At 57.2% G+C, this 27,396-nt stretch overlaps 2 protein-coding genes across 2 annotated transcripts; both read right to left on the bottom strand.

The window, feature by feature from the left end:
• Window positions 1-18,308: 18,308 nt before the first annotated feature.
• On the bottom strand, window positions 18,309-19,646 carry LOC104305802 (keratin-associated protein 5-5-like). Its single transcript, XM_054177626.1, has 2 exons — window positions 18,523-19,646; window positions 18,309-18,465 (listed from the first exon to the last, which is right to left on the bottom strand). Exons 1-2 carry the CDS (start codon window positions 19,644-19,646, stop codon window positions 18,309-18,311), a joined length of 1,281 nt encoding a protein of 426 aa, XP_054033601.1.
• A 5,422-nt stretch (window positions 19,647-25,068) lies between these two features.
• On the bottom strand, window positions 25,069-26,378 carry LOC128899246 (putative small proline-rich protein 5). Its single transcript, XM_054177625.1, has 2 exons — window positions 26,263-26,378; window positions 25,069-25,407 (listed from the first exon to the last, which is right to left on the bottom strand). Exon 2 carries the CDS (start codon window positions 25,384-25,386, stop codon window positions 25,069-25,071), a length of 318 nt encoding a protein of 105 aa, XP_054033600.1. The 5' UTR covers window positions 25,387-25,407; window positions 26,263-26,378.
• Window positions 26,379-27,396: the final 1,018 nt, after the last annotated feature.

Raw genomic sequence — 27,396 nt, 5'->3', positions numbered from 1 at the left:
CCTTCAGGACTCTGTTCTGTTCTATACTGCTGTAAATCCATACCCAGGTCCCTCAAGAGCTTCCTGGCTTAGCTTATCACCTTCTAGGCTTAGCCTATCACCCTCCAGGCTTAGCCTATCACCCTCCAGGCTTAGCCAGGCTTAGCCTGTCATCCTCCAGGTTTAGCCTACCACCCTCCAGGGTTAGCCTACCACCCTCCAAGCTTAGCCTATCACCCTCCAGGTTTAGTCTATGACCCTCCAGGCTTAGCCTGTCACCCTCCAGGTTTAGCCTACCACCCTCCAGGTTTAGCCTATCACCCTCCAAGCTTAGCCTATCACCCTCCAGGTTTAGTCTATGACCCTCCAGGCTTAGCCTGTCACCCTCCAGGCTTAGCCTACCACCCTCCAGGTTTAGCCTACCACCCTCCAAGCTTAGCCTATCACCCTCCAGGTTTAGTCTATCACCCTCCAGGCTTAGCCTGTCACCCTCCAGGTTTAGCCTACCACCCTCCAGGCTTAGCCTATCACCCTCCAGGTTTAGCCTACCACCCTCCAAGCTTAGCCTATCACCCTCCAGGTTTAGCCTACCACCCTCCAGGCTTAGCCTGTCACCCTCCAGGTTTAGCCTACCACCCTCCAGGCTTAGCCTACCACCCTCCAGGCTTAGCCTATCACCCTGCAGGTTTAGCCTACTGCCTTCCAGGCTTAGCCTATTGCCCTCCAGCCCTCAGGGTGGGCCATGGCCAGGTGCCAGGCCTGAGACCTCCTGAATCCAGACACCCACCCAGAAGTGAACCCAGCTGCTCTGGGATGAGTCTTACCCAGTTCACCAGGGCAGGCAGCCGCTGACCAGGGCAGCAGATTGTGAGAGGCAGTGGGATGGAGACCTTTTATATGGCTCCAAACCTTCCCCTTGCCCATGAAACACTCTGGAGGAACGAGGATTAAATTCTTTATTGGCAAAGCATCTCCTCCTCTCTGTTCCAGCACCTGGCATCTTCTGCCTGACTCACTGCTGCTGATAAGCAGCTCCTCTAATTATGATGCAGTGCTGAGTGGTGCCCATAAGGGACCTGCACACATGGGGAATATGAGGCAGGTAATAACCTCCTTATTCACCAGCTCCAGAGGGCCCTGGCAGCCTGGCAGGTGACCTGTGAGTCAGGGGCTGTGATGTGCACCAAGCTCATGTCCCTCCTGCTCCCCTGTCAGGAGCATTTCCAGGTGCCTGCAGCACAGGCAGGTGACTGGGAAGTGCCAGCTCAGAGTCACCAAAGGCAAATCACTCTGGTGGGGGTTGGTGAGGAAGGGGTTGGCTCTGTGGATGGTGGAGTGGGGGGTGGTGGGGGTGGTGGAGTGAGCGGCGTGGATGCTGCTCCCTCGACCTTGGCAAAGCTGTTGGCACAGGGTCCCGTGGCAGCCTGGCAGCTGACCTGGTCGAGATGTGGCCTGGGTGGGTGACTGGGTTGAAATTTGGACTGGGTGGTCTTTGAGGTCTCTTCCAACCAGATGCTTTCTGTGATTCTGTGATTCTGGGGTCATCTGCTGTGGCAGCACTGCAAAATGGGACTGCATGGTGGGAGAGAAACTGGCTGCTGGTGCTGGCTGCCAGCCTGATGAGTGCCCTGCATGATGGGATGGACTTGGCAAATCTTCAGCTGGCACTGAGCTGGGCTGAGGGGCTGGAGTCATGGGGAGTGGGACATAGACCTGCTGGAGACGTGGTCCCAGTGGAAACTGGGACATGAACCTGCTGGAGAAGTGGTCCTGCTGGAAAATGGGACATGGACCTGGTGGAGAAGTGGTCCTGCTGGAAAATGGGACATGGACCTGCTGGAGGAATGGTTCTGCTGGAAAATGGGAGAAGGACCTGCTGGAGAAGTGGTCCTGCTGGAAAACAGGAGATGGTCCTTGTGGAGACGTGGTCCTGCTGGAAAACAGGAGATGGTCCTGGTGGAGATGTGGTCCTGCTGGAAAACAGGAGATGGTCCTGGTGGAGACGTGGTCCTGCTGGAAAACAGGACATGGGCCTGGTGCAGATGTGGTCCTACTGGAAACTGGGACATGGACCTGCTGGAGAAGTGGTCCTGCTGGAAAATGGGACATGGACCTGCTGGAGAAGTGGTGCTGCTGGAAAACAGGAGATACAGGAGATGGTCCTGCTGGAGAAGTGGTCCTGCTGGAAACTGGGACATGGACCTGATGGAGAAGTGGTCCTGCTGGAAACTGGGACATGGACCTGCTGGAGAAGTGATCCTGTGGCTGGGATGGACTAACCAGGACGTGAGGGCTGGGACAGCTGGACCAAAGCTGACCTGGCACTGCTGCTGTGGGCTCTAAGCTGACCTTTGGTCTGTGGGCTCTGAGTCACCACTTGGGCACCACACCAGGAGGGTGCCCTGGAACTGGCTTCAGTGAGAAGAGGCTGGGAAGCCACCAGGCACTAAGGGAGGGGGATCTCTGGAGCTGAAGTTCCCAGGGCTGTGGAGTTTGCTTTTGCTTGGTTAACACAAATCCCTGCAGCTTCTGCTCTAGGAAAAGCAGAATTCATTTCCTCTCCGGGCTCCCTTGGTGGTCAGTGGTGGGGATGAGGACTCCTGGAGTGAGGTTTAGACAACACAAAGCAGCAACCATAAATATTTGAAGGTTCCCAGGGGAAGAAGTTGTTTGTTTTTTTTTCTGGCAAAACAAGAGAAACACAGCAGGGTTCCTTGAGTGCCTGCAGGAGGTGGGCAGCGAGGGGCTGCAGGGGAAGGTCCTGGCCTCCTGGGCCAGGAAGGGAAAGACATTCCTGGCATGCATGGCCACACCTTGTGCTGGGACACACTTTAATTATCAGGATGAACATCGAGATGGAGGGATGGCCTCGTGCTGCTGCGTTGCTACCTGGCTGATGAAGGGGGTGGCACACGCTGTGGGGGGCTGTGTGTGCAAACTGTGCTTCGATCCCCTGCTGGTGGCCAGCAGGGAGGCCCCCGCGCTGCTCCTGCCCTGGGCAGCCACGGTGGAGAGGTTCTGAAAGCACGCAGAGAGAGGAAAACCCCAAAGCCCAGATGGCAAAACTGCTGCAGGCAGAGCTGAAACCTGAGCTCTAATCCCAGCTGGAGATTTCCAGGTTCCCTTGTGAGGATTTCAGAGGCTTTGAGCAGCTCATGGTGATGCTGCTGGTACTTGGCGGGGGGGGGGGGCAGGGGGGAAAAGGGGAAGGAGGTGGAATAAAAAGCAGCCAAGAAGTGTCACCGAGTTTGTACTTTATTCTTGAGTACACAGAGAGAAAAGGAAGTGCAGGAGGCCTTGCTGCTCCTGCAGACCCTGCAGGTACTTCCCCCCCCCCCAGTACAGTCCTGTCTCTGTTCCCAGCAGCCCCCAAGTGGCTGAAGCCATGGGAGAAGGTGGACCCAGGGCAGGCTGTCTGCCTGTCCATCCTCACTCAGGCTCCTTCTCTTTGCTTTCTCCATCCTCAGGCTTCTCAGAAGTGGGGAGAAAGGGCTGCTCTACCCCGAGGAAGAGCAGAGTGGGGTGCACAGAGTCATGGAATGGTTTTGGGGTTGGAAGGGACCTCAAAGATCACCAATTCCAATCCCCCCCCCCCGCCATGGGCAGGACCCCAGGCTGCTCAGGGCACCATCCAGCCTGGCTTGGCACACTTCCAGGCATGGAGCCTCATCAGTGGTTGTGATCCTGAGCCTGTTCCCTGGCAGGGGGAGGGCCATGGGGACCTAAAGTGTCAGTGCTGGCCAGAGTCAAGCAGGGGACTGCAGACCCAGAGTCCAGTGTGCAAAGAGCAGCCACAGCCATGTGGCATCGTGCAGAGGGTGGAGGGGGGGACGGTGGTGGTGTGGCTGAGGAGTGAAGCATCCCCCACAGGATCCCAGCGAGGTGGGGGCTGGAAAGGACCTCTGGAGATCATCTGCTCCACCCCCTTCAGCGATGCAGCTGTGCCTAGATCAGGCTGCACAGCATCACAGTGTCCAGGAGGGGATTTCAAAGTGTCCAGAGAGAAGGAGACTCCACAACCACTCCGGCAGCCTCACACCACAGAAGCTTCTCCTCAAGTGCAAGCAGCAAGCAGGACGTGAGCCGCCCTCAGCCTCATTTCCTCTGCAGGCAGGGGGGCACAAGAGTGACCTGCTTCAGCTGGTGCTGCAGGGGCAGGGCGCAGGGGCCGCAGCGCTGGGCGGGCGGGCGGCAGCAGGGGCTGCAGGGGCAGCGGTGCTGCAGCGGCCGGGGGCGCGGCGCCGGGAGGGGGCAGGGACTGGCATCTTCCAGCGGGCACTGCTCCACTCGCCGCCGCGGCTGGGCACTGCAGGGCTCCGGGCAGGTCGCCGATGGCCGGTACTGCTGCAGGGGCCGCCGGTGGATCTTCGCGGGCGGGGGGCAGGCAGGCTGAACGTGGCTCACCTCCACCCGCCGCCGGGGCTTGCCAGCGCTGCAGCTCTGCTGCGGGGAGCAGCAGCTCCGGGCTGGGCACGGCTCCAGGGGCTGGAAAGCTTGCGGCTCACTCTGGCAGGACCCCTCCAGGTCGTGGCTGAGGCTGCCGTGGTCGTGGCACGGAGGGAGATCGGCGGGGCTTTGGTGGCAGTAGCCCTTGGAAGCGGGCTGCGCCCAGCCCTGCTCACCACACACCATGTCCTGGGCACTGCCGCCTGCGTGGCACCGAGTCCTGTGGCAGAGAGCAGAGAACCATGGAATCGTTCGGGTTGGAAAAGACCTTTGAGCTCCTCCAGTCCAACCCTTCTGACTCTGCCAACCCTGCTGCTAAACCTCAGCTCCACATCTCTGAGGCTTTCGAACCCCCTCCAGGGATGGGCACTCAGCCACCTCCCTGGGCAGCCTGAGCCAGGCTTGGAGAACCCTTGCAAGGAAGAAGTTGCTTCTCATGTCCAACCCAAACCTGCCCTGGTCCAGCTTGAGGCCATTTCCTCTTACCCTAGCACTTGCTCCTCGTGAGAGGAGCCCAACCCCCACCTGGCTCCAGCCTCCTTCTAGGGTGCTGGAGAGATCCAGAAGATCTCTTCTGAGCCTCTTTTCTCCAGACTAAACAACTCCAATTCCCTCAGCCAGAGGTGGCCAAGCCCTCAGGGATAAACAGTCTGGGAGGAAGAAGGAAACCGCAGCAGCTTCTGGCTGAGTTGTTTTGGTTTGGGGTTGGTTTTTCTTCAGCTGTTTCTATCAAAAACAAGGAAAAATCGGAGAGAGCTGAGAGGATCCAACTCACCCTGTGGCTGCTGCTGGCCGGGCCGGGCAGGGAGCCTGAGTTTTGAGGACAGTGGCAGGGCTGAAAGCTTTTATATGTGGCTGAGCTCTCCTGGAGGTGAGGCACAGCCAGGGAATGAATAGCTGAGCTCTGAGTGCCTCTGCTGCACGCAGCTTTGTGTCCCCGGCGCTCGCTGCTGGAGTCATCAGCTGCAATTAGCATCTCCCTTGATGTCAGCTCAGCCCTCCGCACAGGCAGGGGCCATTAGCTAATTAGTTCTCCCATTGGTCATGTTCGAGTGCGCTGTTACCTAATGTTAGTCAGATGGGATCCTGGGATAAGGATACCTGGAATGCCGGGATGCTGAGTGATGTGCCCGAGAGGAGGCTGTTGTGGCAGTGGGAAAACCGCAAAGGAGGCTCAGGAGCCCTGGCGTCCGGTTCCGTGTCTGGGGCTGCTGCCTTGAAACAAGGTCCTTAAAAAGCTCTCGAAGGTCTTCTGCAGCCTTGCTCTTCTGAATGCCCCCCGAGGAGACCACTGGGGCCTTGCTGGCCATGAGGGCACCTTGCTGACTTGTCCCCCAGCACTCCCAGGTCCTTCTCCTTGGAGCTGCTTCCCAGCAGGTTCCCCCTCCCCTGTCCTGGTTGCCCTCTGTGTGGTTCTGGAAGTGCTGAGCTCTGACTGCAGGACCCCAATGGGCACCAGCAGGTCAGGACACAGGGCTGGACTGTGCTGGGCTGTGGGTGGGGTGGATGGTCCCCTTCTTAAATGAATTCCTTCAGGTCCAAGTGAGGAACACCTGGGGCCAATGAGAGGTTTGCACACGGAGAGCCTTTACATACACTGGGAACCTGGAGGCAGGACACCATGGAGCAGCCCTGACCTCATGAGGGAACCACTCCAGGCTCTGTCAGGCAGCATCTCCACCTTGCCAGCACTTCTGCTTTGACTCATTTTCCATGCAGCTGCTCCCCTTGGAATTTCTGTGGATGGAGAAGTCGTTGTTGACCAAAGCATCTCTCAGGGCAGCCCTGGGGCTGAGCTGCTAAAGGCATTTCCACAGCAGGGCCTCTGGAGGAGATGCTCAGTGGGTTGTCCCCTGGTGGCTGGGTTTGAATCACTGGGAAAATCACCTGCAGAATTCCAGGGGTGTGACTCTGGGGCCTGACAGCTTGGCTGCCACCAGGGTAATTTCTTCTCTAGGTAGAGGAGAAATGCAATGACCCTGCAGGAACCCAGGATGGAAGGATGGGAGAGACCTCAGCATCTGCCAACGAGGAGTTCTGAGCTGGAGCTCCTCACCATGGCCCCAAGGTTAAGGTCTTTGGGGATTTTTTTCATGTTAGAAAAGCTCTTTTGGAGACATTTCCTTTGCTGAGGATTTTGTAAGCCACCAAGTGCAAATATTTCCTTCCTGAGTCTCATCTCTTTGATAGGATTCCAGATGGAACTAGGTGAATCCCTCAGGCTGGGCTTGTATCAGAGAGTCATAGAATGGTTTGGGTTGGAAGGGAGCTTTCAAGACCATCTAGTTCCAACCTCCTGTCATTGCCAGGGACACCTCCCACCAGCCCAGTTTGCCCAAGGTCCCATCTCACATCCTGGCTTTGAACACTTCCAGGCTTGGAGCCTCCACAGCTTCTCTGGGCAGCCTGTTCCAGTGCCTCACCACCCCCATAGGGAAGGATTTCTTCCTCATGTCTCATCTCAGTTCAGCTTCTCCCACTTTGAGGCCATCACCTCTTGTGCTGTCCCTCCAGGCCTTTGCACAAAGTCCCTCTCCAGCTCTCCTGGAGCCCCCTTCAAGCACTCCCCACCTGTCAGTGCCTCTCCTCCGTGCAGACCCTGCTTGCTGAGCTCTTTAACCCTAGTAAGAAGATACCAAACCTTTTGAAGCTGCCTGCTTCAAAGCTCCACAAACTCTCTGGAAAGCTTCCCATTGCCCAAAAGTCCTTTAGCTCTGGCTTTAGGACCATGCAGCAGCTTCACTCACAGGCTGGGTGTGGAGAATGACAGAATCAGAGTGGGGCTGGTTGGAAGAGGCCTTTAAGGTCACCGAGCCCAACCGTATCTTCAGCCTCCTAAGACATCAGGAAGCTGTGTGGCCAGGAGGCTGCTCGATCAGCTTGGAGAACTGCTGCTACCAAACTCTGCTTTTGCCCTGGCTGAGAGGCTGTCCCAGGAAGCTGGCCTCATGTCCATGGGGTGATGCCAGCAGCAGCACGACCAAGAGCTGAACAATTTGATCTGTTCAGAACCGAAGCCAAAGTCACCAAATTTGAGCTGTAACTGAAGGGAAAGAGAAATGAATGAACACCAAGCAGGCTGTGCAGGGCTCTAGCTCATCAACTTTATTGTCTGTGGGGACTAGCTGGGGAGGGAGGCAAGAGAAGGGAGAGTGGCACTGACAGCAGGAAGCATCCCACACACCAAGGGGAAAACCGGCAGCAGGACCAGGCGCTCACAGAGGGACCCCCCCACCGGTGGGGAGCAGCTTCAAAGCACCTTCCAGGCACTTGGAGATTAAGGGCAGGTGAAGAAGAGAAGATCTACAGGCTGTGAGGAGGAGGGAGAGCATCCAGGGCTGTATCCATGTCCATGTCCAACGCCAAGCGAGCCAGGAGGCTTCAGTTGCCGCAGCAACCTCCGCTGCTGCCGCCGCAGCAGCCTCCGTTGTTGTTGCTCATGATGTAGCAGCAGCTCGGCATGGGCATGCAGCAGGTGGAGGGGCAGCAGTACTGCATGGGGGTGCAGCACATGGGGGTCTTGCAGCACTTGGGGGTGCTGTAGCAGCAGATGGAGTAGTTGCTGGAACCACCGCAGCAGCCGTTGGGCATGGTGAGGGTCTTGGTGTAGGCAAAGCTGGAAGGGGACAGAGAGAGTTTGGCTGTGACTGGGAGCAGCAGGTTGGAAAGTGCAGAAGGAATCCAACCCCCTGCTTGTGTTCAGCTTGGGGATTTAAGGAGCTGAGACCAAGGTGATAGCAAACCAAACCACATTTGCCTGTAGCAAACCTTGCTCACAGCTCTTCACTCTTTTTCCTGCATCAGCTACTGGTCCCAGGGCTCCTTACTGGTCCCAGGGCTCCCTGGCCTTAGAATCAGAGAGCCAGATACCCACTTGGCTTGGAGCTCATGCAGTCCAACTCTTCCTTCTTTAACTCCACCTAAGCTGATGCTGAACCGTGGCCCTCAGCAGCACAGCTCTGCAGCTCTGAAACCCCTCCAGGGATGGGGACTCCACCACCTCCCCGTGCAGCCTGGGCCAGGCTTGCAGGACCCTTTCAGTCAAGAAGTTTCTTCTGCTGTCCAACCTAAACCTCCCCTGGGATAACTTGAGGCCATTTCCTCTTCTCCTGTCCTTGTCCCTTGGGAGAAAAGCCCAACTCCCACCTGGCTCCTGCCTCCTCTCAGGGAGCTGCAGAGAGCCAGGAGGTCTCCCCTCAGCCTCCTCTTCTCTTTCTGGCAATGGCTTGGCAGGAATCCCCCAGAGCAGTGCACAGAGCCTGGGACCTTCTGGCTCCCTCTGCTCTGCACAACCCTCTTGGTACTCCTGCAGCCTCTTCATCCTTTTGCACTTGTGCCTCCTCCCTGTTGCTCCTGGCTGGTGCTGCCCAGTTTCAGCCACTTCCAGTCCAGATTCCCAGCTCCACCTGGACGCTGTTGGAAGAGCCCCAGAGCATTCTTCTCCTTGGGGAGGGAGGAGGATTGAGAGGTTCTCACTTACCCTGCTGGAGACTTGAGGAGCGCTGGAGGGAGGAGAAGAGCGAATGAAGTGAGCTGGGCCAGGAGACCTTTTATAGTCCAGGACACCTTCCTGCTGGAAGTGAGACAGCCTCTGACCATCCCAGGGCCCTGCTGACTAACCCAGACCCATACTTCTTGGCCGTACGTGGCTCCTGCTCTTTGCTCCTTGCCCTTATTATTTGTGATCACCACCTTGGCTCTGCCTCCTAATTGTGTAGCCTGCAGATAATCAGAGGGCTCCAGCGAATGCTGATGGATTTGTCCTCTCTGGACCTCGCCAAGGAGCCAAAAAATGCCTCCCTGTGTGTGCTGGGCAAAGGCAGGCAGCGATGGCCAGGGATGCTCAGGGCCTTACTCAGCAGCGGCTGGGACTGAATCAACTGAAACTGGGCAGGAGCCGAAAGCGTCCCCGTGGGGCTCTCGGGCACGGGATGGGCTGAGGCAGCAGCTGGGGTGCAGGCAAAGGTTTGGGCAGTCCCAGGAAAAGGGGATTCATTCCATGGAGATGGGAATCATTGCATGGAAATGGGACTCAGTCCATGAAAAAGGGGACTCATTGCATGGAAATGGGACTCAGTCCATGAAGAGGGGACTCATTGCATGGAGATGGGACTCATTGCATGGAAATGGGACTCAGTCCATGAAAAAGGGGACTCATTGCATGGAGATGGGAATCATTGCATGGAAATGGGAATCATTGCATGGAAATGGGAATCATTGCATGGAAATGGGACTCAGTCCATGAAGAGGGGACTCATTGCATGGAAGTGGGACTCAGTCCATGAAGAGGGGACTCATTGCATGGAGATGGGAATCATTCCATGAAAGGAGGACTTATTCCATGGAAATAGGAATCATTCCATGAAAAGGGGACTCCTTTCATGAGAAGGGGAATCATTCCATGGAGATGGGAATCGTTGCATGGAGATGGAAATCATTGCATGAAAAGGGAACTCCTTCCATGGAAATGGGAATCATTCCATGAGAAGGGGAATCATTCCATGGAGTTGGGAATCATTGCATGGAGATGGGACTCAGTCCATGAAAAAGGGGACTCATTGCATGGAGATGGGAATCATTGCATGGAAATGGGGATCATTCCATGGAAAGGGGATTCATTCCATGGAGATGGGAATCATTCCATGAAAAGGGGACTTATTCCATGGAAATGGGAATCATTCCATGAAGAGGGGACTCCTTTCATGGAGTTGGGAATCATTGCATGGAAATGGGGATCATTCCATGGAAAGGGGATTCATTCCATGGAGATGGGAATCATTGCATGGAAATGGAAATCATTGCATGAAAAGGGAACTCCTTCCATGGAAATGGGAATCATTCCATGAAAAGGGGACTCCTTTCATGGAGCTGGGAATCATTGCATGGAGATGGGAATCATTCCATGAGAAGGGGATTCATTCCATGGAGATGGGAATCATTGCATGGAGATGGGACTCAGTCCATGAAAAGGGAACTCCTTCCATGCAAATAGGATGTTCCCAGCACAGGAGGGGTGTGGGGAAAGGCCTCATGCTGGGGCTGTGCTGGCAGCCAGCCTGCCTGCAGGGTCACTGCAGGGGACTCTGTGCAAGGCCACCTCAGCCTCCTGCACGCTGAGAGCTTCTCTGGGGTGCCAAGGCCAAGCTATGCCCTTGGGTTGCCTAAGCCTTTGTGAATCCTCCAACCTGGAGGGTCCAGGCTTGCATCTGGGTGTTGCTGGGACAAGAGAGCCTCAGCTCCCCCTCTGCTTTGCTGGGAGCCACCTAGGAATGCTTCCAAAAACTCTGAGCTGATTCTTTTGCACTTTAATTAGAAGTTAAGAGGCAGCACTGCCTGTGCAAGGGGCATTGCAAGGAGCCATGGCTCTGGGACTGGGCAAGGCAAAGAGTCCCTCTTGCAACCTCCCCTTTCATCCATCTGATGTGTGCTGTGGAACCCTGGCACCAAGCAGGACCATCCCTGGCACCAAGCAGGACCATCCCTGGCCAGTGCCTCGGTTGGGTTTAGCACTGGAGGGGCTGTAGGATACTTTGTGGGTGCTGGAAGTGGAAAATGAATGAGCCCAGGGTGAATCAAGAGGGTGAGAGGGAGATGAAGGTGGAGGAGGTGTGACCAGCGCAGAAAACTGATCCTGACTGGGGTCATGGAGAGAAGTGGAAGGCAGGGACTGGAGTGAGGCAGGAAGAGACCTTGTGGAGGTGGGAAGCATTTTCTGGGAGGGAGAGGAAGGGAAGAAGGCCAAGGCAAAGCAGAGCCTTGGGCAGGGTGGGTGAATGCTTGCTGAGTGCCAGGTGCTGCCTGCCAGGCGCCTTGCTGAGGGCTGGCAGGACCCCAGGGCTTGAGAGGCATCAAATTGCAGCTCTGCTCTGAGGCCCTCACCACATTATCCTGAGAGCTGCCTAATGAGAGGATGCTGGAGCCTGCCTGGCCAGTTCCCTGCCTGCTGCCTGCCTTCCTCTGGTATCCCAGGGAGTGCTCTGAGAAGGGCACCCAAGGGTGCTGGTGGGGGCCTTGGTTTGCCTTCTGCAGGGGGCCAGGGGAGCAGGTTGTGATGTCAGTGTCCCTTTGTCCCTGCAGTGAATGCAGCCAGACCCTCCCCAGGCTGTGCTGCAAGGAGAGGAACTCCTTGAGCAGGAACCTCTGGAGCTGCAGCTTCTGCAGGCAGGGTGCCAGAGCAGGCATGGCATTCCCATGGCATTCCCATGGATTTCCCATGACATTCCCATGGCATTCCTATGGAGTTCCCATGGTGTTCCCATGACATTCCCATGGCATTCCCATGGCATTCCCATGACATTCCCATGGCATTTCCATGGATTTCCCATGACATTCCCATGGCATTCCCATGGATTTCCCATGACATTCCCATGGCATTCCTATGGTGTTCCCATGACATTCCCATGACATTCCCATGGCATTCCTATGGAGTTCCCATGGTGTTCCCATGACATTCCCATGGCATTCCCATGGCATTCCCATGGTATTCCCATGACATTCCAATGGATTTTCCATGGATTTCCCATGGAATTCCCACAGCATTCCCATGGAGTTCCCATGGTATTCCCATGACATTCCCATGACATTCCAGTGGCATTCCCATGGTGTTCCCATGGCATTCCCATGGAGTTCCCATGGTATTCCCATGACATTCCCATGACATTCCAGTGGCATTCCCATGGTGTTCCCATGGCATTCCCATGGCATTTCCTGGCAAGCAGACCCCCTCTGAGGAGCCTCATGAGAGCTGCCCATGAGAAGGGATTAATTAACGAGGAATTAATTGGGGCAGAGGCAGAGAGACTCAACTCACTTCTGCCTCCAGAGGGAAAGTTCTCCCTGGCAGCTCCTGCAGGTCTCCTGGGGGGGCATCTCCCACCCCTGGCATTGTGCATCCCCTGAAGGGGGGCTGCCAGAAAGCTGGGGAGGGACTTTTGCCAAGGGCTGGTGGTGGCAGACCCAGGGGCAGTGGATTGAAGCTTGAGGAGGGGAGATTGGGGCTGGAGGTGAGGAGGAAATTCTTGAAGTGCTTGTGGTGAGAGCCTGGAACAGGCTGCCCTGTGCCAGCCTGGATGAGGCCCGGAGCAGCCTGGGCTGATGGGAGGTGTCCCTGCCCATGGAGGAGGGTTGGGACTGGATGATCCTGAAGGTCTCTTCCAACCCAGCCCATTCCAAGACTCTGGAAATGGTCTCTGGTGAGTGGATTGTGGCTCTCTGCAAGGGAGGGACTGCTGTGGTGTGGGAGCAGAGGCAGGGGAGGGCACAGGCAGAGGCCTGAGGTGCGGACCCTCCATGCTGTGCTTTGGTGCATCTCCCACAGCCCCTCCTCAGTCAGGGGAGGATTCTTCCCTTTCTTTCCAACACCTCGGCAGCAGAGGCAAAGCCTCCACCTCATGCTGGAACATGTCCAGAGAAGGGCAGCAAAGCTGGGGAGGGGTCTGGAGCACAGCTCTGTGAGGAGAGGCTGAGGGAGCTGGGGTTGCTTAGCCTGCAGAAGAGGAGGCTCAGGGGAGACCTTCTTGCTCTCTCCAACTCCCTGAAGGGAGGTTGGAGCCAGGTGGGGGTTGGGCTCTTCTCCCAGGCACCCAGCACCAGAACAAGAGGACACAGTCTCAAGCTGTGCCAGGGGAAGTTCAGACTGGAGGTGATGAAGAAATTCTTCATTGAGAGAGTGATTGCCCATGGGAATGTGCTGCCCAGGGAGGTGGTGGAGTCCCCATCCCTGGAGGTGTTTAGGAAGAGCCTGGCTGAGGCCCTTGGTGCCATGGTTGAGTTGCTCAGATGGTGCTGGGTGAGAGGTTGGACTTGATGATCTCTGAGGTCTTTTCCAGCCTGGTTCATTCTATTCTATTCTATTCTATTCTATTCTATTCTATTCTATTCTATTCTATTCTATTCTATTCTATTCTATTCTATTCTATTCCATTCCATTCCATTCCATTCTACTCTGCTCTATTCTGCTCCGCTCTGCTCTGCTCTGCTCTGCTCTGCTCTGCTCTGCTCTATTCATCGGTGTTTGATGACTCGAGGCACTCGCCTGTGGGGTTCACCAGCCAGCAAAGACAACAACCACCAGGAGCTTTGCAGGGTCATCGACTACAGGTTTTATTGCATTGAAACAGAAACAGCGAGAGAAAGAATTCAGCATCCCACACACCGCGGGAGAGCCAACGGCAGGAGGCTGCCTAGGAGGGAACACCGCAGCCGGCGCTGGGGAGTGGCTTCAAAGCACCTCTCAAGCGCTCGGTGATTAAAGGCAGGCACCGAAGAGAAGATCTACAGCCTCTAAGCAAGGGGGTGGGGAGCATGCAGGGTGAGATCCAGCAGCAGACAGGGCAGGAGGGAAGCAGCAGGCAGCTGCCTGCCCTTAGCCGCAGTGGGTTCAGTTGCCGCCGCAGCAGCCTCCGCTGCCCCCGCAGCAGCTGCTGTTGTTGCTGCTCATGACGTAGCAGCAGGTCGGGGGCATGCAGCAGGTCTGGGGCATGCAGCAGGTGGTGGGGCAGCAGCACTGGGAGGGCATGCAGCACTGGGAGGGCATGCAGCAGGTGGTGGGGCAGCAGCACTGCGCGGGTGCGCAGCACACAGACTGCTTGCAGCAGGACTTCTTGCAGCAGCCGCCGGGCATGGTGAGGGAGTGCTGGGGGCAAAGCTGCAAGGGACACAGGGAGGCTCTTTTTCTCTGCCTGAATCTCCCAGTTGAGGCAACTTAAAGCATGCTTGCCCCTCAATCCACCCCAAAGTCCACCCCTCAATCCACCCCAAAGTCCACCCCTCAATCCACCCCAAAGTCCACCCCTCAATCCATCCCAAAAATCCACCCCTCAATCCACCCCAAAGTCCACCCCTCAATCCACCCCAAAGTCCATCCCTCAATCCACCCCAAAGTCCATCCCTAAATCCATCCCAAAATCCACCCCTCAATCCACCCCAAAGTCCACCCCTCAATCCACCCCAAAGTCCATCCTAAAGTCACAGCTTCACAGATTGCATTGGGTTGGAAGGGACCCTCCAAGGTCATCTTCTCCAACCCCCCTGCAGTCAGCAAGGACACTTCCAGCTAGGGCAGGGCCCACAGCAAGGCTGATCCCAAAGTCCATCCCAGACTGGCTGGGGCAGTCCCTGCTCTCCAGCAGCCCACAGCAAAGCCTCTCCCAGAGCTCTCCACAGCTGCTCTCTGGACACCTCTGGTGCAGTGCCCAACACTGCTTCCATCAGAAAGAAGTTACCCAGCTGGATATCCCAAACCCAGCCTCTCAAAACTGATCCCAGAGCAGACAGCAGAAGGATTCTTGGATGGCAAAGCATCTGGGAGAGAGCAAGGAGAAGGGAGCAGCAAAGCTCTGACTTACCCTGAAGAGCAGTGAGCACAAGAGAGGAGCAGCTGAGAGGAGTGAATGGAGACCACTCTGCTGGGGACCTTTTTATATGCTCCAGAGCCACCCCCCTGGAAATGAGGCATCCTCTGGCAATTCTGCCCTGGTGCTGCATCAGCCCTGCCTGCCCCTCACATGCCTCCTGGCATCCCATCTCCACCTCTCTCTGCTTGCTCACTGCCTCAATTCTGCCCTAATTGGGCCTGCACACGAACAAGAGATGCAAATTCCTTAATGAATTTGCCTTAATGAGGAGCAGAGGCAGCTCCCAGCTGTTCCCATCTGCTTCCCAAGGGATGACCTGGAGACACTCAGCAATGTGCCCGGGGCAAGGTGGGTGCTGAAGCGGTGGGAGAACCATGCCTGGAACTTGGAGATGTCATCCCCCTGTGCCCCCCCCCCGGTGCTTAGCTGGGATCTGGGGGCACCAATGGAAGGGGTGGGTCAGGGTGAGCTTCCCTTCCTGCCTCTGAGAGGTGGTTGTGTGGTCAGAGCAAAAACTGAAGGGTTTCTCCTTCCCCAGCCTTGTTCTTGGGTCTTTCCTCTTGGTGCTTGCTCCATGGGTTCATAGAATGGGTTGGGTTGGAAGGGACCTTCAAGACCACTCAGTTCCAACCCCCTTGCCATGGGCAGGGCCACCTCCCACCAGGCCCAGGCTCTGAGCTTCTCAACAAGGCTCTGAGCAACCTGACCTCGTGGAGGATGTCCCTGCTGACTGCAGGGGGGGTTGGGCTGGATGACCTTTGGAGGTCCCTTCCAAGCCAAATCATTCTGTGATTCAAGATGCTTGGGGTCAAGGCAGGAAGCAGGCTTGGGGGTAGGGGAGGAACTGTGGCCATGTGCTGCAGAGCCAGGAGAGCTCCACCTGAGAAGAGCAAAGTTGTGTCGATGGAGCTTTGGTCTGATGAGAGGAGACACAAATCTGTGAGTCCCAAGGTGCTGAGGCAGCCTCTAGGCATGGCAGAGAGGCTGCCATCACCCTCAGCAGACTCTGAACATGAGGCTGGAGGGGTGGCAGGTGACCCCTGAGGGCTGGGACACCAAATTCCTTCCCATGATGGAAACAGAACCTCCTGTGACATTGGGTGTCCTGGAATTGTCCCGAGGGGAGCATTGTCCTGGGCACTGGTAATAGCCAGATCCCTGCCTGCAGGAAGTGATCTTCCCTTGGTGTAAACCCTCAGACATGTGGCCCCTGAATGCTCCACTCAGCACCTCTCCACCAGGCTTTCTTGTCACCAGATTGGCCAAGGTGATCAGAGAGTCCCAGGCTGGGTTGGAGGAGACCTTCAGAGATCACCCAGCCCAAGCCTTGCAGCCAGCAGGGACAGCCCCAGCCAGAGCAGGCTGCTCACAGCCCCAGCCAAGCTGAGCTGGGCTGGTGCCAGCCAGGGAACATCTCCCACCCCTCTGGGCAGCCTGGGCCAGGCTCTGCCCACCCTCAGCAGCACCAATTGCTCCTTCTCTCCACTCCCCATCTCCCTCTTGCACTCCCAAACCATCCCTTCTTGTCCTGCCACCACAGGCCCTGCTCCAAACTCTGTCTCCAGCTTTTTTGCTCAGCACTGGGAGGTCTCCAGAAGGTCTCCCTGGAGCCTTCTCCTCTTCAGGCTGAACTCTCCCAGCCTGGCCTCATGGCAGAGGGCTTCCAGCCCTGCCCCAGCATTGCTGTGTGAGCTGTTACATGGTGCCAGCTGTGAGGTCTGGAGCACAGAGTTATGAGGAGCAGCTGAGGGAACTGGGATTGCTTAGTCTGGAGAAGAGGAGGCTGAGAGGAGACCTTCTGGCCCTCTACTACACCCTGAAAGGAGGCTGGAGGCAGGTGGGGTTGGGCTCTTCTCCCTAGTAACAAGGGATAGGATGAGAGGAAATGGCCTTGAGTTGCACCACAGAAGGTTTAGGTTGGGAATTCTTCTTCACTGGAAGGATTCCCTGGACCAGGCTGCCCAAGGAGGTGGCTGAGTCCCCATCCCTGGAGGGGTTCAAGACACTTCAGGGCATGGCTTGGTGGCCATGGTGAGGTTGGGTTGACATCTGGACCTGATGCTCTTAGAGAGCTTTTGCCAGCCTTAATGATTCCCTGACTCTATCACAGGGTACAGGACAGCCTCCTGCCAGGGCACTCCACCTGATTTTCCAGTTGGTAGAAACCTCCTGAGGACCTGGGTGATGCCTGCAGAAGTCTCACCTGATGGGGGAAGGTCATTCCACTGCAGACTTTGCCTGGGCTCTGCAGGCCTGGCTGAGAGCAGCAATCAAGGAGAGTGCTCAAGGCATTTTCCTGAGACCTGCAATTCCCAGCTGAGTCCTGATGAATTTTAATAGCCAAGGAAGTCCCAGCTGGGCAGGAGAGGGCTCTGGTGACTCAGGTGTTTGCTATTCCAGGCATGAAGCTTTTGAGCTGTCTGGTGTCACTTGGGTCTCATTCCACTGCTTGCAACCCAGGAACTTGGGGCATGGAACCCTCTGCTTGGGGTTTGTGGTGTTCCCTGGATCTCAGGTTTGGAGATGGAAAGGAAGAAGGAGCTGCCTGCTGGCTGAGTGAGTAGAGCCTCCCCCTGGTCCCTCCTGCATCACCCAGCCCAGGCTGAGGGATGAGTCTCTCTATGCCCCTCCTGCAGTGCTGTGGTTGTGGAGGGTGGAATTCTGCTTCCCTCTTTCACTCTGTGTCCTTTGAGTCTTATTTACCTAAAGCAGCTAAAGCTTTGTGGCAAAAGCTGAGCTGAGGCAGGAGATCACCAGCTGCAGGAAGGGATCTCTGTGCTCTGCTCCTTTCTCTATAGCCATGGGAAGTGTGGGCAGCTCTCTGCTGCTTCCCAGTGAGGCCGGGGAGGCACTGGAACGGGTCAGAGAAGTTGAGGATGCCTCATCCCTGGAAGTGTTCAAGGCCAGGTTGGAAGAGGCTTTGAGCCACCTGGGCTGGTGGGAGGGGTCCCTGCCCATGGCAGGGGGTTGGAACTGGGTGGTCTTGAGGGTTCCTTCCAAGCCAACCCACTCCATGAATCTATGAGGCTGTGAAGCCTCCTCTGGGGACATTCCAGTTCCCCCTGGATGTGTTCCTGTGTGCCCTGCCCTGGCAGGGGCTTGAACTGGGTGATCTCTGGAGGTCCCTTCTGTGTTCTGTGGTCTCTGCTGTGCAATGGGAGCCTGCCCAGGGCCAGCAGGACTCTGGCTGCAGAGTGGTGTAAGAACAACCAACAGACAAAGACTTGGGATTTGCTGGATGCTGTTTTATTGTCTACGAGGCAAGAGAGGAAACACAGAATGGTGACACTACAGGCAAAGTCCCACACCCCCCGGGGAGCACCAAGAGCCTCACTAAGAGCCTTCTACACAGGAAGGGGAAGGTCCAGGGGTGCTACAGAGGTCCAACAGCTGAAGGACAGAAAGAAGAGAAGAGCTGAAATCTAGAAGAAGCTCTCGAGGAGTTCACTCCATCAGAGCAGAAGCGATCGGAGCTGGTTCCCCTCCCCGACGGGAGCCGCAGGGGCGGAGCAGCGGCGCCGGGGCGGCTCAGCAGCGCTTCTTGATGCAGCACTGCTGGATGGGGATGCAGCACTTGGTGGCGGGAGAGCAGCAGGGCGCGGGGCTGCAGCACACCAGCACAGGCTTCTTCACCACGTAGGAGCAGCAGGACAGACAGCCGCTGCCGCCGCAGCAGGGCCGGCAGCTGCCGCAGCAGACGGACTTCTGGCACACCTTGGTGCAGCAGACGGGCGGCGGGCACGGCACACAGCGCTGCTGGCACGGGTCACAGCAGACCTGGCACGGGTCACAGCAGGGCTTCTGGCAAGGGTCACAGCAGACCTGGCACGGGTCACAGCAGGGCTTCTGGCATGGGTCACAGCACTGCTGGCAAGGGTCACAGCAAGGCTTCTGGCACGGGTCACAGCAAGGCTTCTGGCACGGGTCACAGCAGACCTGGCATGGGTCACAGCAGGGCTTCTGGCACGGGTCACAGCAGACCTGGCAAGGGTCACAGCAGGGCTTCTGGCATGGGTCACAGCAGACCTGGCACGGGTCACAGCAGGGCTTCTGGCAAGGGTCACAGCAGGGCTTCTGGCATGGGTCACAGCAGACCTGGCACGGGTCACAGCAAGGCTTCTGGCAAGGGTCACAGCAGGGCTTCTGGCATGGGTCACAGCAGACCTGGCACGGGTCACAGCAGGGCTTCTGGCACGGGTCACAGCAGGGCTTCTGGCATGGGTCACAGCAGACCTGGCACGGGTCACAGCAAGGCTTCTGGCAGGGGTCACAGCAAGGCTTCTGGCACGGGTCACAGCAGACCTGGCATGGGTCACAGCAGGGCTTCTGGCATGGGTCACAGCAAGGCTTCTGGCACGGGTCACAGCAGACCTGGCACGGGTCACAGCAAGGCTTCTGGCAGGGGTCACAGCAAGGCTTCTGGCACGGGTCACAGCAGACCTGGCATGGGTCACAGCAGGGCTTCTGGCACGGGTCACAGCAGACCTGGCATGGGTCACAGCAAGGCTTCTGGCATGGGTCACAGCAGACCTGGCATGGGTCACAGCAGGGCTTCTGGCAGGGGTCACAGCAGACCTGGCATGGGTCACAGCAGGGCTTCTGGCAGGGGTCACAGCAGACCTGGCATGGGTCACAGCAGGGCTTCTGGCAGGGGTCACAGCAGACCTGGCATGGGTCACAGCAGGGCTTCTGGCAGGGGTCACAGCAGACCTGGCATGGGTCACAGCAGGGCTTCTGGCACGGGTCGCAGCAGCAGGACTGCTGGCAGGGGGTGCAGCAGACGGTCTTCTGGCAGGGGCTGCAGCACACAGTCTTGGTCTTCACCACGGAGCAGCATCCTGTGGAGCAGCAGGCAGCAGAGCACATGGTGTGTGTGGGGAGGTTGAGGTGGGACAGAGAGAGGACCTGGAACAGAAGGCAGCTCACATACACCCTGATCCGGGACACAGAGCAGCTCAGACACTGCCTGCTGGTCCAAGCATGCAGAGATGTTTTGGCTTGGAACGCAAACCATGGAACTGTTCTGGTTGGAGAAGACCTTTGAGAGCATCAAGTCCAACCCCCCCAGCTCTGGTTCCTGCTAAACCATGGCCCTCAGCACCACATCTCTGAGTCTTCCAGGGATGGGGATTCAGCCACCTCCCTGGGCAGCCTGGGCCAGTGGTTGCTGAGAGCCCTTTTGCACCAAGAAGTAGACCACCAAGCCAGGAACATTTCAGTTTCAGAGCTGTAGATTATGGAACCATGGGAGCAGAGAGTCAGGGTACCAGAGAGTCAGAGAGCCATGGGAGCAGAGGGTCAGAGCCATGGGAGCAGAGAGTCAGGGAACCATGGAGCTACAGAACCATGGAAGAGAGAATCAGAGAACCATGGAGAGGTAGAAGCAGAACCCTGGAACTGTAGAGTCAGAGAACGGTGGAAAGAGAAGCAGAGGATCCCAGAACCATGGAATCAGAGTCAGAGAATGATGGAATCACAGAGCCATGGAAGAGAGAATCAGAGAACCATGGAAAGGTAGAAGCAGAACCCTGGAACTGTAGAGTCAGAGAATGATGGAAAGAGAAGCAGAGAATCCCAGAACCATGGAGGCACAGAGCTCTGGAAGGCAGAATCAGAGAATGATGGAAAGAGAAGAAGAGAGTCACAGAACCATGGAATCAGGGAGTCAGAGAATGTTGGAATCACAGAGCCATGGAAGAGAGAATGATGGAAAGAGAAGCAGAGAGCTGCAGCAGCGCAGAACCCAAGAGTCTCACAATCAGGGAAGCCTTTGGGCTGGGACCTCTGGGTCCAACCCCCTGCAAAGGTCAGACCCCCAAGCCAGGTCCCCACTCAGTGCTTGGCCAAGCCCCACGGAGCAGCCTTGCAGGCAGCTCCCACTCACCTTGCTGGCTGAGCAGTGCAGCTGAGTGAGGAGCAGAGGGTCAGGGGCAGCTTTTTATGTCCCCCGGAGCTGTGCTGCCGGAAGTGAGGTACCCCAGAGCCATTCCTGCTCCTGCACTAAGCCTATACTTATCTGCTGAATCTGCCTGGCCTCTGCCTCACTGCAGCTGACCAAGGCCTCAATTTTGTGGCTTTCATCAATTTGCTTGGCAGATTTTTGACAATTTTTTAATGTCAACTTAATTCTTGCTGCCAGCTGCCTGCTGCCCCTCGGCCACCTCTCTGCCCAGCTTGGCCTCGGGGCAGGCAGGCAGGTGGAGAGGTTGGGTGGCAGCTTCAGAGAGCTTCACCAACGTGGCCATGGTGGGGGGGAGGAGATTCCAGAGGCCTTCTGGCTGTCAGCTGCTCCTCAGTGGGGGTTTTGGAATAGGAATTCATGGAATCACAGAGGGGCAAGGGCTGGGAGGGACCTCTGGAGATCCTCTCATCCGACCCCCACTGCCAGAGCACATTCACCTGAAGCAGGTGGCAAAGGATGGAGCCTTTGGGGGGGGGGATGTGTGTGTGTGTGAAAGTCTCCAGAGGTGGAGACTCCACCACCTCTCTGGGCCTGCTCCCAGGGCTCTTGTTCTGGAGTTTTGCTTTTGGATGCAGAAATGGTGAAGCCTGAGTTCTTTCTTTGGGGAGGGGTCTCTGGTCACCAGGTGGGCAAATACAGCACAGAACATTCCTGAGACCCCCATCCCTGCTGCCTCATCACATCCCTTAAGGACTGCTGTGATTTAAGCTGCCTCTTGCTCCTGTACTCAGAGTTCTCTCCAGGATTGGTTACCTCCAGAAATGAAGAGCTCTGGAGATGGTTCAGCTCCACTGCCGTGGTCCCTGCTCTCTGTGTCCCCCTCACCACCCTGTGCAGCTTTGCCCCTTGCTGTATGTTCTCTGCTCTTGATTCTTTTGAGCAGCACTTTGCCTTCCTGGCCAGTTTCAGGCAGGTTTGGTGGAGGCAGAGCAGAACTCCTGCTTTCAAAGAGCTCTTTCCATCCTGTGTCTCTTTTCTCTCACTTTCAAGCTGTCTCCTGCCTTCAGCAGGCAGCTGTCCAGCTTCAGCCTTTCTGCCTGCTTCAGGTTCTAGAGACTGCAAAGAGCAAGAAGGTTTTAGCTGAGCCCCCCCCCAGGCTCCTGCTGAAGATGCTGTGAAGGGGGCAGAGGGCTGGGAAGCTGCTGAGGGGCCTGGAGCAAAGGCTGAGACCCCTGGGGCTGAGAGCTTGGAGGAGAGCAGCCCCAGAGGGGATCTGAGCAGTGCCCAGCAAGGAATTTTAGGCACCAAGGCCTCTGCAGATCCATGATGGAAATCTGGGACAGGCTTTGGGTCAAACCCGAGCCCAAGTTTTTTTGCAGTTCCTTTTGGAACACAAAAGCCTTTTGGAATTTCCCCCCCTCCTCGCCTCCCCCTCCCCATCCTGGTGTCATTTGATCTGCAGAATTCCTGCCCCATGCTTTTGATGCCTTCCCATCCCAGAGGTGCCCTCCAGCAACGGCAGAGCCTCCTACGGATGTTGTTCCTGGAAGAGCTTCCACGCGCAGGCTGCAGTCAGCCCTCGGCAGTCATTAGCGCTGCTGCTAATGATCCTGTTGCAATTATTCATTAATGATGTTGATATTTGTTTGATGGGGAGGCCTGGAGGCCCCCACGTGGTGTCCTCAGCATCTTTTCAGACTGAAGGACGTCCTCGGAAAAATAAATGAATGAATGAATCCTGCCCCGGGGCAGCTCATGAGACCCAGCCCCCGGGGGGCTCTCGATGCTTTCCCCCTGAGATCAGCCCAGGAAGGCTGCTGCAGGGCTGGGCAGCTGGGGGAGCAGAGCGCTGGGGACCCCCTGGCCACCCCCCAGCTGCACAGGAGGTGCACTGGATCCTGCCGAGGGGCAGCACAAGAAGGTTCAGGCTGTTCGTGCTCACTGCAGGCTCGCAGCCTTTGCTCCTCACAGAGCGGCACCAGGCCTCCCCCAGCAGCCTCCCAGCCTGCCCTGGACTCCCTCCAGCAGCTCCAAGGCTCTCTTGAGTTCTCCTCTCCCTCTCTCCACTCCGTTTTTTTTGTCGGGGAGCTGCTGGCTTTGCCTGCCCCACTCCAGCTTTTAGGAAGCTGCCAGGTCTGGCCCGCAGCGGTTCCAGCGCCATGGGCTCAGCGCTTCGGCAGCCAAGGTCAGTCCCTGTCCGCTGTCACCTCTGCTGCACCCCCTGCTGATGAACGACCTGCTAATCTTCCTGCTAATTAATGGCCAGGCCACTGCCAGTCCTTGCCACCTAATTAGTGACAGAGGTGTGCAGAGGCTGAGCTGATAAAGGAGGCTCAGGGCTACCTCGGAGGGGATCTCTGAGCCTGCAGAGAAACGACAGGAGACTGAGAGAGGGGAAAAGCCCTGGAGGGCATCCTGAGCAGTGAGTTAAGGTAGAAAAGGGTCACAATGGGACTCCCTCCAGCAGCTCCAAGGCTCTCTTGAGTTCTCTCCCTCTCTCCACTCCGTTTTTTGTCGGGGAGCTGCTGGCTTTGCCTGCCTCACTCCAGCTTTTAGGAAGCTGCCAGGTCTGGCCCGCAGCGGTTCCAGCGCCATGGGCTCAGCGCTTCGGCAGCCAAGGTCAGTCCCTGTCCGCTGTCACCTCTGCTGCACCCCCTGCTGATGAACGACCTGCTAATCTTCCTGCTAATTAATAGCCAGGCCACTGCCAGTCCTTGCCACCTAATTAGTGACAGAGGTGTGCAGAGGCTGAGCTGATAAAGGAGGCTCAGGGCTACCTCGGAGGGGATCTCTGAGCCTGCAGAGAAACGACAGGAGACTGAGAGAGGGGAAAAGCCCTGGAGGGCATCCTGAGCAGTGAGTTAAGGTTAGAAAAGGGTCAGAATGGGACAGGTTTCTCTGTGGCTTGTGCAGGTTTGGTGCTTTGCTGCCCAGGGAGCTTGTGGTGGCTTTCAACACCCAGCTGGATGTGTTCCTGTGCAAGAAGATCTAGGAGGGATGCCTAAAGCCACAGGAAGCTTTTACAGTGAGGGTGCTGAGCCCCTGGAACAGGTTGCCCTGGGAGGTCATGGATACTCCCAACCCAAACCAACCTAGGAATGGAATTGATGGAATGGAAGGGAATAAACTGGGATGGGATGGAAAGGAAAGCAGAGAAGCTTTGTTCTTGTTCTCCCTTCACTGCTGCCATTTCTCTTGCTCATCTTGCTGGGACCCTGCAGCCAAGAGTGTGACCAGCTCAGAGGCTTTGTGCCTTTTGTGGGGCTGGGAAAAAGGGAAGGAAATGTCTGTGGTTAGTCACAGAATAAAGAGTTGGCGGCCTGGGGCAGCAGGGAGAGAGAGAGAGCTTGAAGGCAAACCCACTCCTGTGCCAAAAAACCCGAGTGGCTCAGTGCCCAGCTGCAGGGAGGTGATGAACTCAGGAGGGAAAGGCTTTGAAAAGTGACTGCCAAGGGTCTGCTGGGCATGAGGCAGCTCCCAGGACTGGCAGCAGGCTGAGCATGGCTGAGTGAGTCATTAATTGCTCTCTGCAGCCTGCCTGCAGCTTTCCCTTGCAGCAGCAAGTTCCTGCAGAGTGACACTTTCCCCGTGACCCACAGCTCACTAATTCCAGAGCCCTCTGCCCAGCAGCTCATTCCCCAGGCACCCGCAGTGCCCAGCTCACCCAGCCCCTTTCCCACTCACTTCCCAGCCCTGGCAGGGCTGAATCAGCAGGGGAAAGCTTTTCTGCTTCCACACTGCTGGAAGTGACTTCCCTGAGGGTGTCCCAGGGCAGGCTCCAGGACTGTGACTCTGTTTTGTTTCCCAGCAGCAGCAGCTTTTGAGGATCTCAGCTGCAGCAAAACAGAGGTCAGAGCCCCGGGGGGTGACCCTGAGCCTCCCTCTGCAGCTGCTGAGCTGGCTGCAGAGGTTGGGTTGCAGCAGGAAGCCTCCCAAAGTGCTCCTCCTGCCCTCTGCCTGCACTGCAGAGCCCCTGGCACCACTGCTGAGTGCTGTGGGCATCTCCCTCGGTTTCCACCTTGCTGTCCCTCCTACTCCTGCTGCTTTCAGCAGTGATTGAAGCAAGGCTCTGAGCCAACAGAGGCCCCCAGGCAGAGAACTGTGCTGGAGACCAGAAACCACCCAGAGCTGCAGGTGAAGGAGAATTTTATTGTCTTGCTGGAGAAGGAAGGAGCAAAGCAAGCAAGGAACTGTCCCCAGCAGGCAGCAGGCTTGGTGCTGGCAGAGAGAAGACAACCAGCTCACAGCTGACCCAGCTCAGGCTTCATCCTCAGGCCCAGATGCCCTCTGGCCACCTGGAGAGTGGCACAGCTGGCAGGGAGAGGAGCTCAGGGCTGTGGGTGAGGAGCAAGGTGCTGGGCCCAGCTGTGGGGCTGGATGCTGCTCCTAGTACTTGGGGCACTTGGGGGGCAGCTTGCAGATGTTCTTGGTGTACTGGGGGCAGTAGGGGGCCGGGGGGCAGTAGCGCTGCACCGGGGGGCAGCAGGGCTGCAGAGGGGGGCAGTAGCGCTGCACGGGGGGGCAGTAGGACTGCACAGGGGGGTAGCAGGGGGTCACGTAGCTGTACTTCTGCACAGGCTGCCTCTGGATGCTGTAGTGGCAGGAGGGCCCTGAGTTGTGGCAGGAGGAGTAGGACTCGTGGCAGGAGGAGCGAGATCCGTGGCAGGAGGACTCATAGTCGTGGCAGGACCCCCGGGAGCACATCTTGCTGGAGTGGTGGCAAAGCTGTCAGGGGTAAGAGATGCACCTGGTGAGAGCAGCCCCAGACCCACCTCTCAGATCCCCTTTCCCTGGGGGATCCCCCAGGCAGCTGCTTCTCCTTCCCTTCCTGCCCAACCCAGACCGAGCTCAGCCCTGGACCTGCCTCGTCTGCAGGGTTTGCTGCGCCAGCTGTGCTGTGGAGCTGCAAGGTGGCACCAGGAGCCCCATGAGTCACTCCCCAAACCTTCCTCCTTGGCAAACAACTTGGAGCTGCTGTCACCTGAGGACCCCTTCCTCTGCCTTCACTGTACCTTCCCCACTGATCCTCAACCCTCCACCCACCAGACCTGCTGCCCAAGGCCCTGAACACCCCCAGGCAGGAGGCAGCCACAGCCTCCCTGGACAGCCTGTCCTGGAGTCTCCTCTCCCTGGTACTGAAGAACTTCTTTCTCAGCTCCAATCTGAGCCTGCTCTCCCTCAGCTCCAAACCACTCCCCCTGAGACCCCCTCATGCAAAGTCCCTCTGCAGCCTTCCTGCAGGATCCCTTCAGGTACTGGCAGGCAGATCTGAGGTCCCCCTGGAGCCTTCTCCTTTCCAGGCTTCCCACCCCCAGCTTCCTCAGCCTGTCCTCAGCAGAGCTGCTCCAGCCCTTGGCTCATCCTTGTGGCTTCCTCTGGCCTCTCTCCAGCAGCTCTGTGTCCTCCTCCTCCTCCTGCTGGGGCCACCAGAGCTGGAGGGCAGTGCTCCAGGTGGAGCCTCAGCAGAGCAGAGCCAAGGCTCTGAGCTACCTCTCAGCTCCCAGCAGGTCCACACAAACCCCTCGTGGATGCTGCTTCCCCTCCCTCAGCATCAACAGAAACAGCAAAGTGTTGTCTTACCCTCTGGAGCTGCAGGCAGCAGGTCTGGAGGTGAAGGAGAGCGAGTGAGGAGCCCTGGGCTCAGTGAGCTTTTATAAGGGCTGCAGGAGGGCTCTGGGCTGTCAGGCACCTCCCTGCGACGCCAACCTCATCATTTCCACTGTCACTCCCCAGCTGTTTGCTCCCTGCTGGCTTCCTCTGTGCCACGCCGAGTTCCATCCCAGCTAATTCCCGGGGATTTGGGGAGGTGTTTCTTGCCCATTTCCTGCGGTCTGACACTAATCTCCCTGCTCCTAATTAGCTGCCGATGGGCACCTGGGGTTGCATCAGTGGCAGCAGGGCCCTGATGGCTCAGAAGCTGCTGACTCCCGGGGCAGACCTTCCACCCTCTGCAGGTGACAGCTCAGGGCTTTGGTGAGTGCCAAGAGGAAATGGAATCCTCTGGGGCAACTCCTGGGCATGGCTCAGAGGCTGCTGCGGTCTTTGGTCCCCTGGTAGGGGCACTGTGGTCCTTTTAGGCTGTGGATGAGGGGCAATGGATGTGAGCAGCAAGAGCAGAGGTTGGGACTGGAGGTGAGGAAGAAATTCTTTAGAGTGAGGATGGTGAGACCCTGGCACAGGCTGCCCAGAAGGGGCTGTGGTTGTTCCCTCCCTGGAGGTGTTCAAGAAACCCGTGGCTGTGGCACCTGAGGCCATGGTGGGGTTGGGTTGGTGTTGGACTGGGTGATCCTGGAGGCCTTCTCCAACCCCAACAGCTCTGTGATCCTCTCAGAGCTTGCCCAGCGCTGGAGGGCAGAGCAAACCTCCTGCTGCTGAGCTCTGGGCAGGCTGCCCAGGCTGTGCCAGCCCAAGGCAGGACAGGAGGAGCAGTGGGGGGAGGCTTTGCTGTTCCTCCACAGCCCAATCTGCTTTCTAAGGGCATTTTGCAGGCACCCAAGACATTCACAGGTGAAAAATGAACCTAGCCCTGGAGTTAGGAAGTGATTTGCTGTTGGGCAACCGAGGATTGCATCAAGCTGCAATCCAAGCTGACTCTGCTGCCCCTCGCACGGCAGCCTCACGTTGGCCCTCGGATGCTTTGGCTCCTGCTGAGCTGTAATTAGCAGCCACCACTCACAGGGACTCCACTCACAGGTAGCCAAGGCCTTGACACCG

This window comes from Dryobates pubescens, chromosome 41 (genome assembly GCF_014839835.1).
Source record: "Dryobates pubescens isolate bDryPub1 chromosome 41, bDryPub1.pri, whole genome shotgun sequence".
NCBI classification, from domain to species: domain Eukaryota; kingdom Metazoa; phylum Chordata; class Aves; order Piciformes; family Picidae; genus Dryobates; species Dryobates pubescens.
This window is presented reverse-complemented; position numbering and strand designations above follow the sequence as displayed.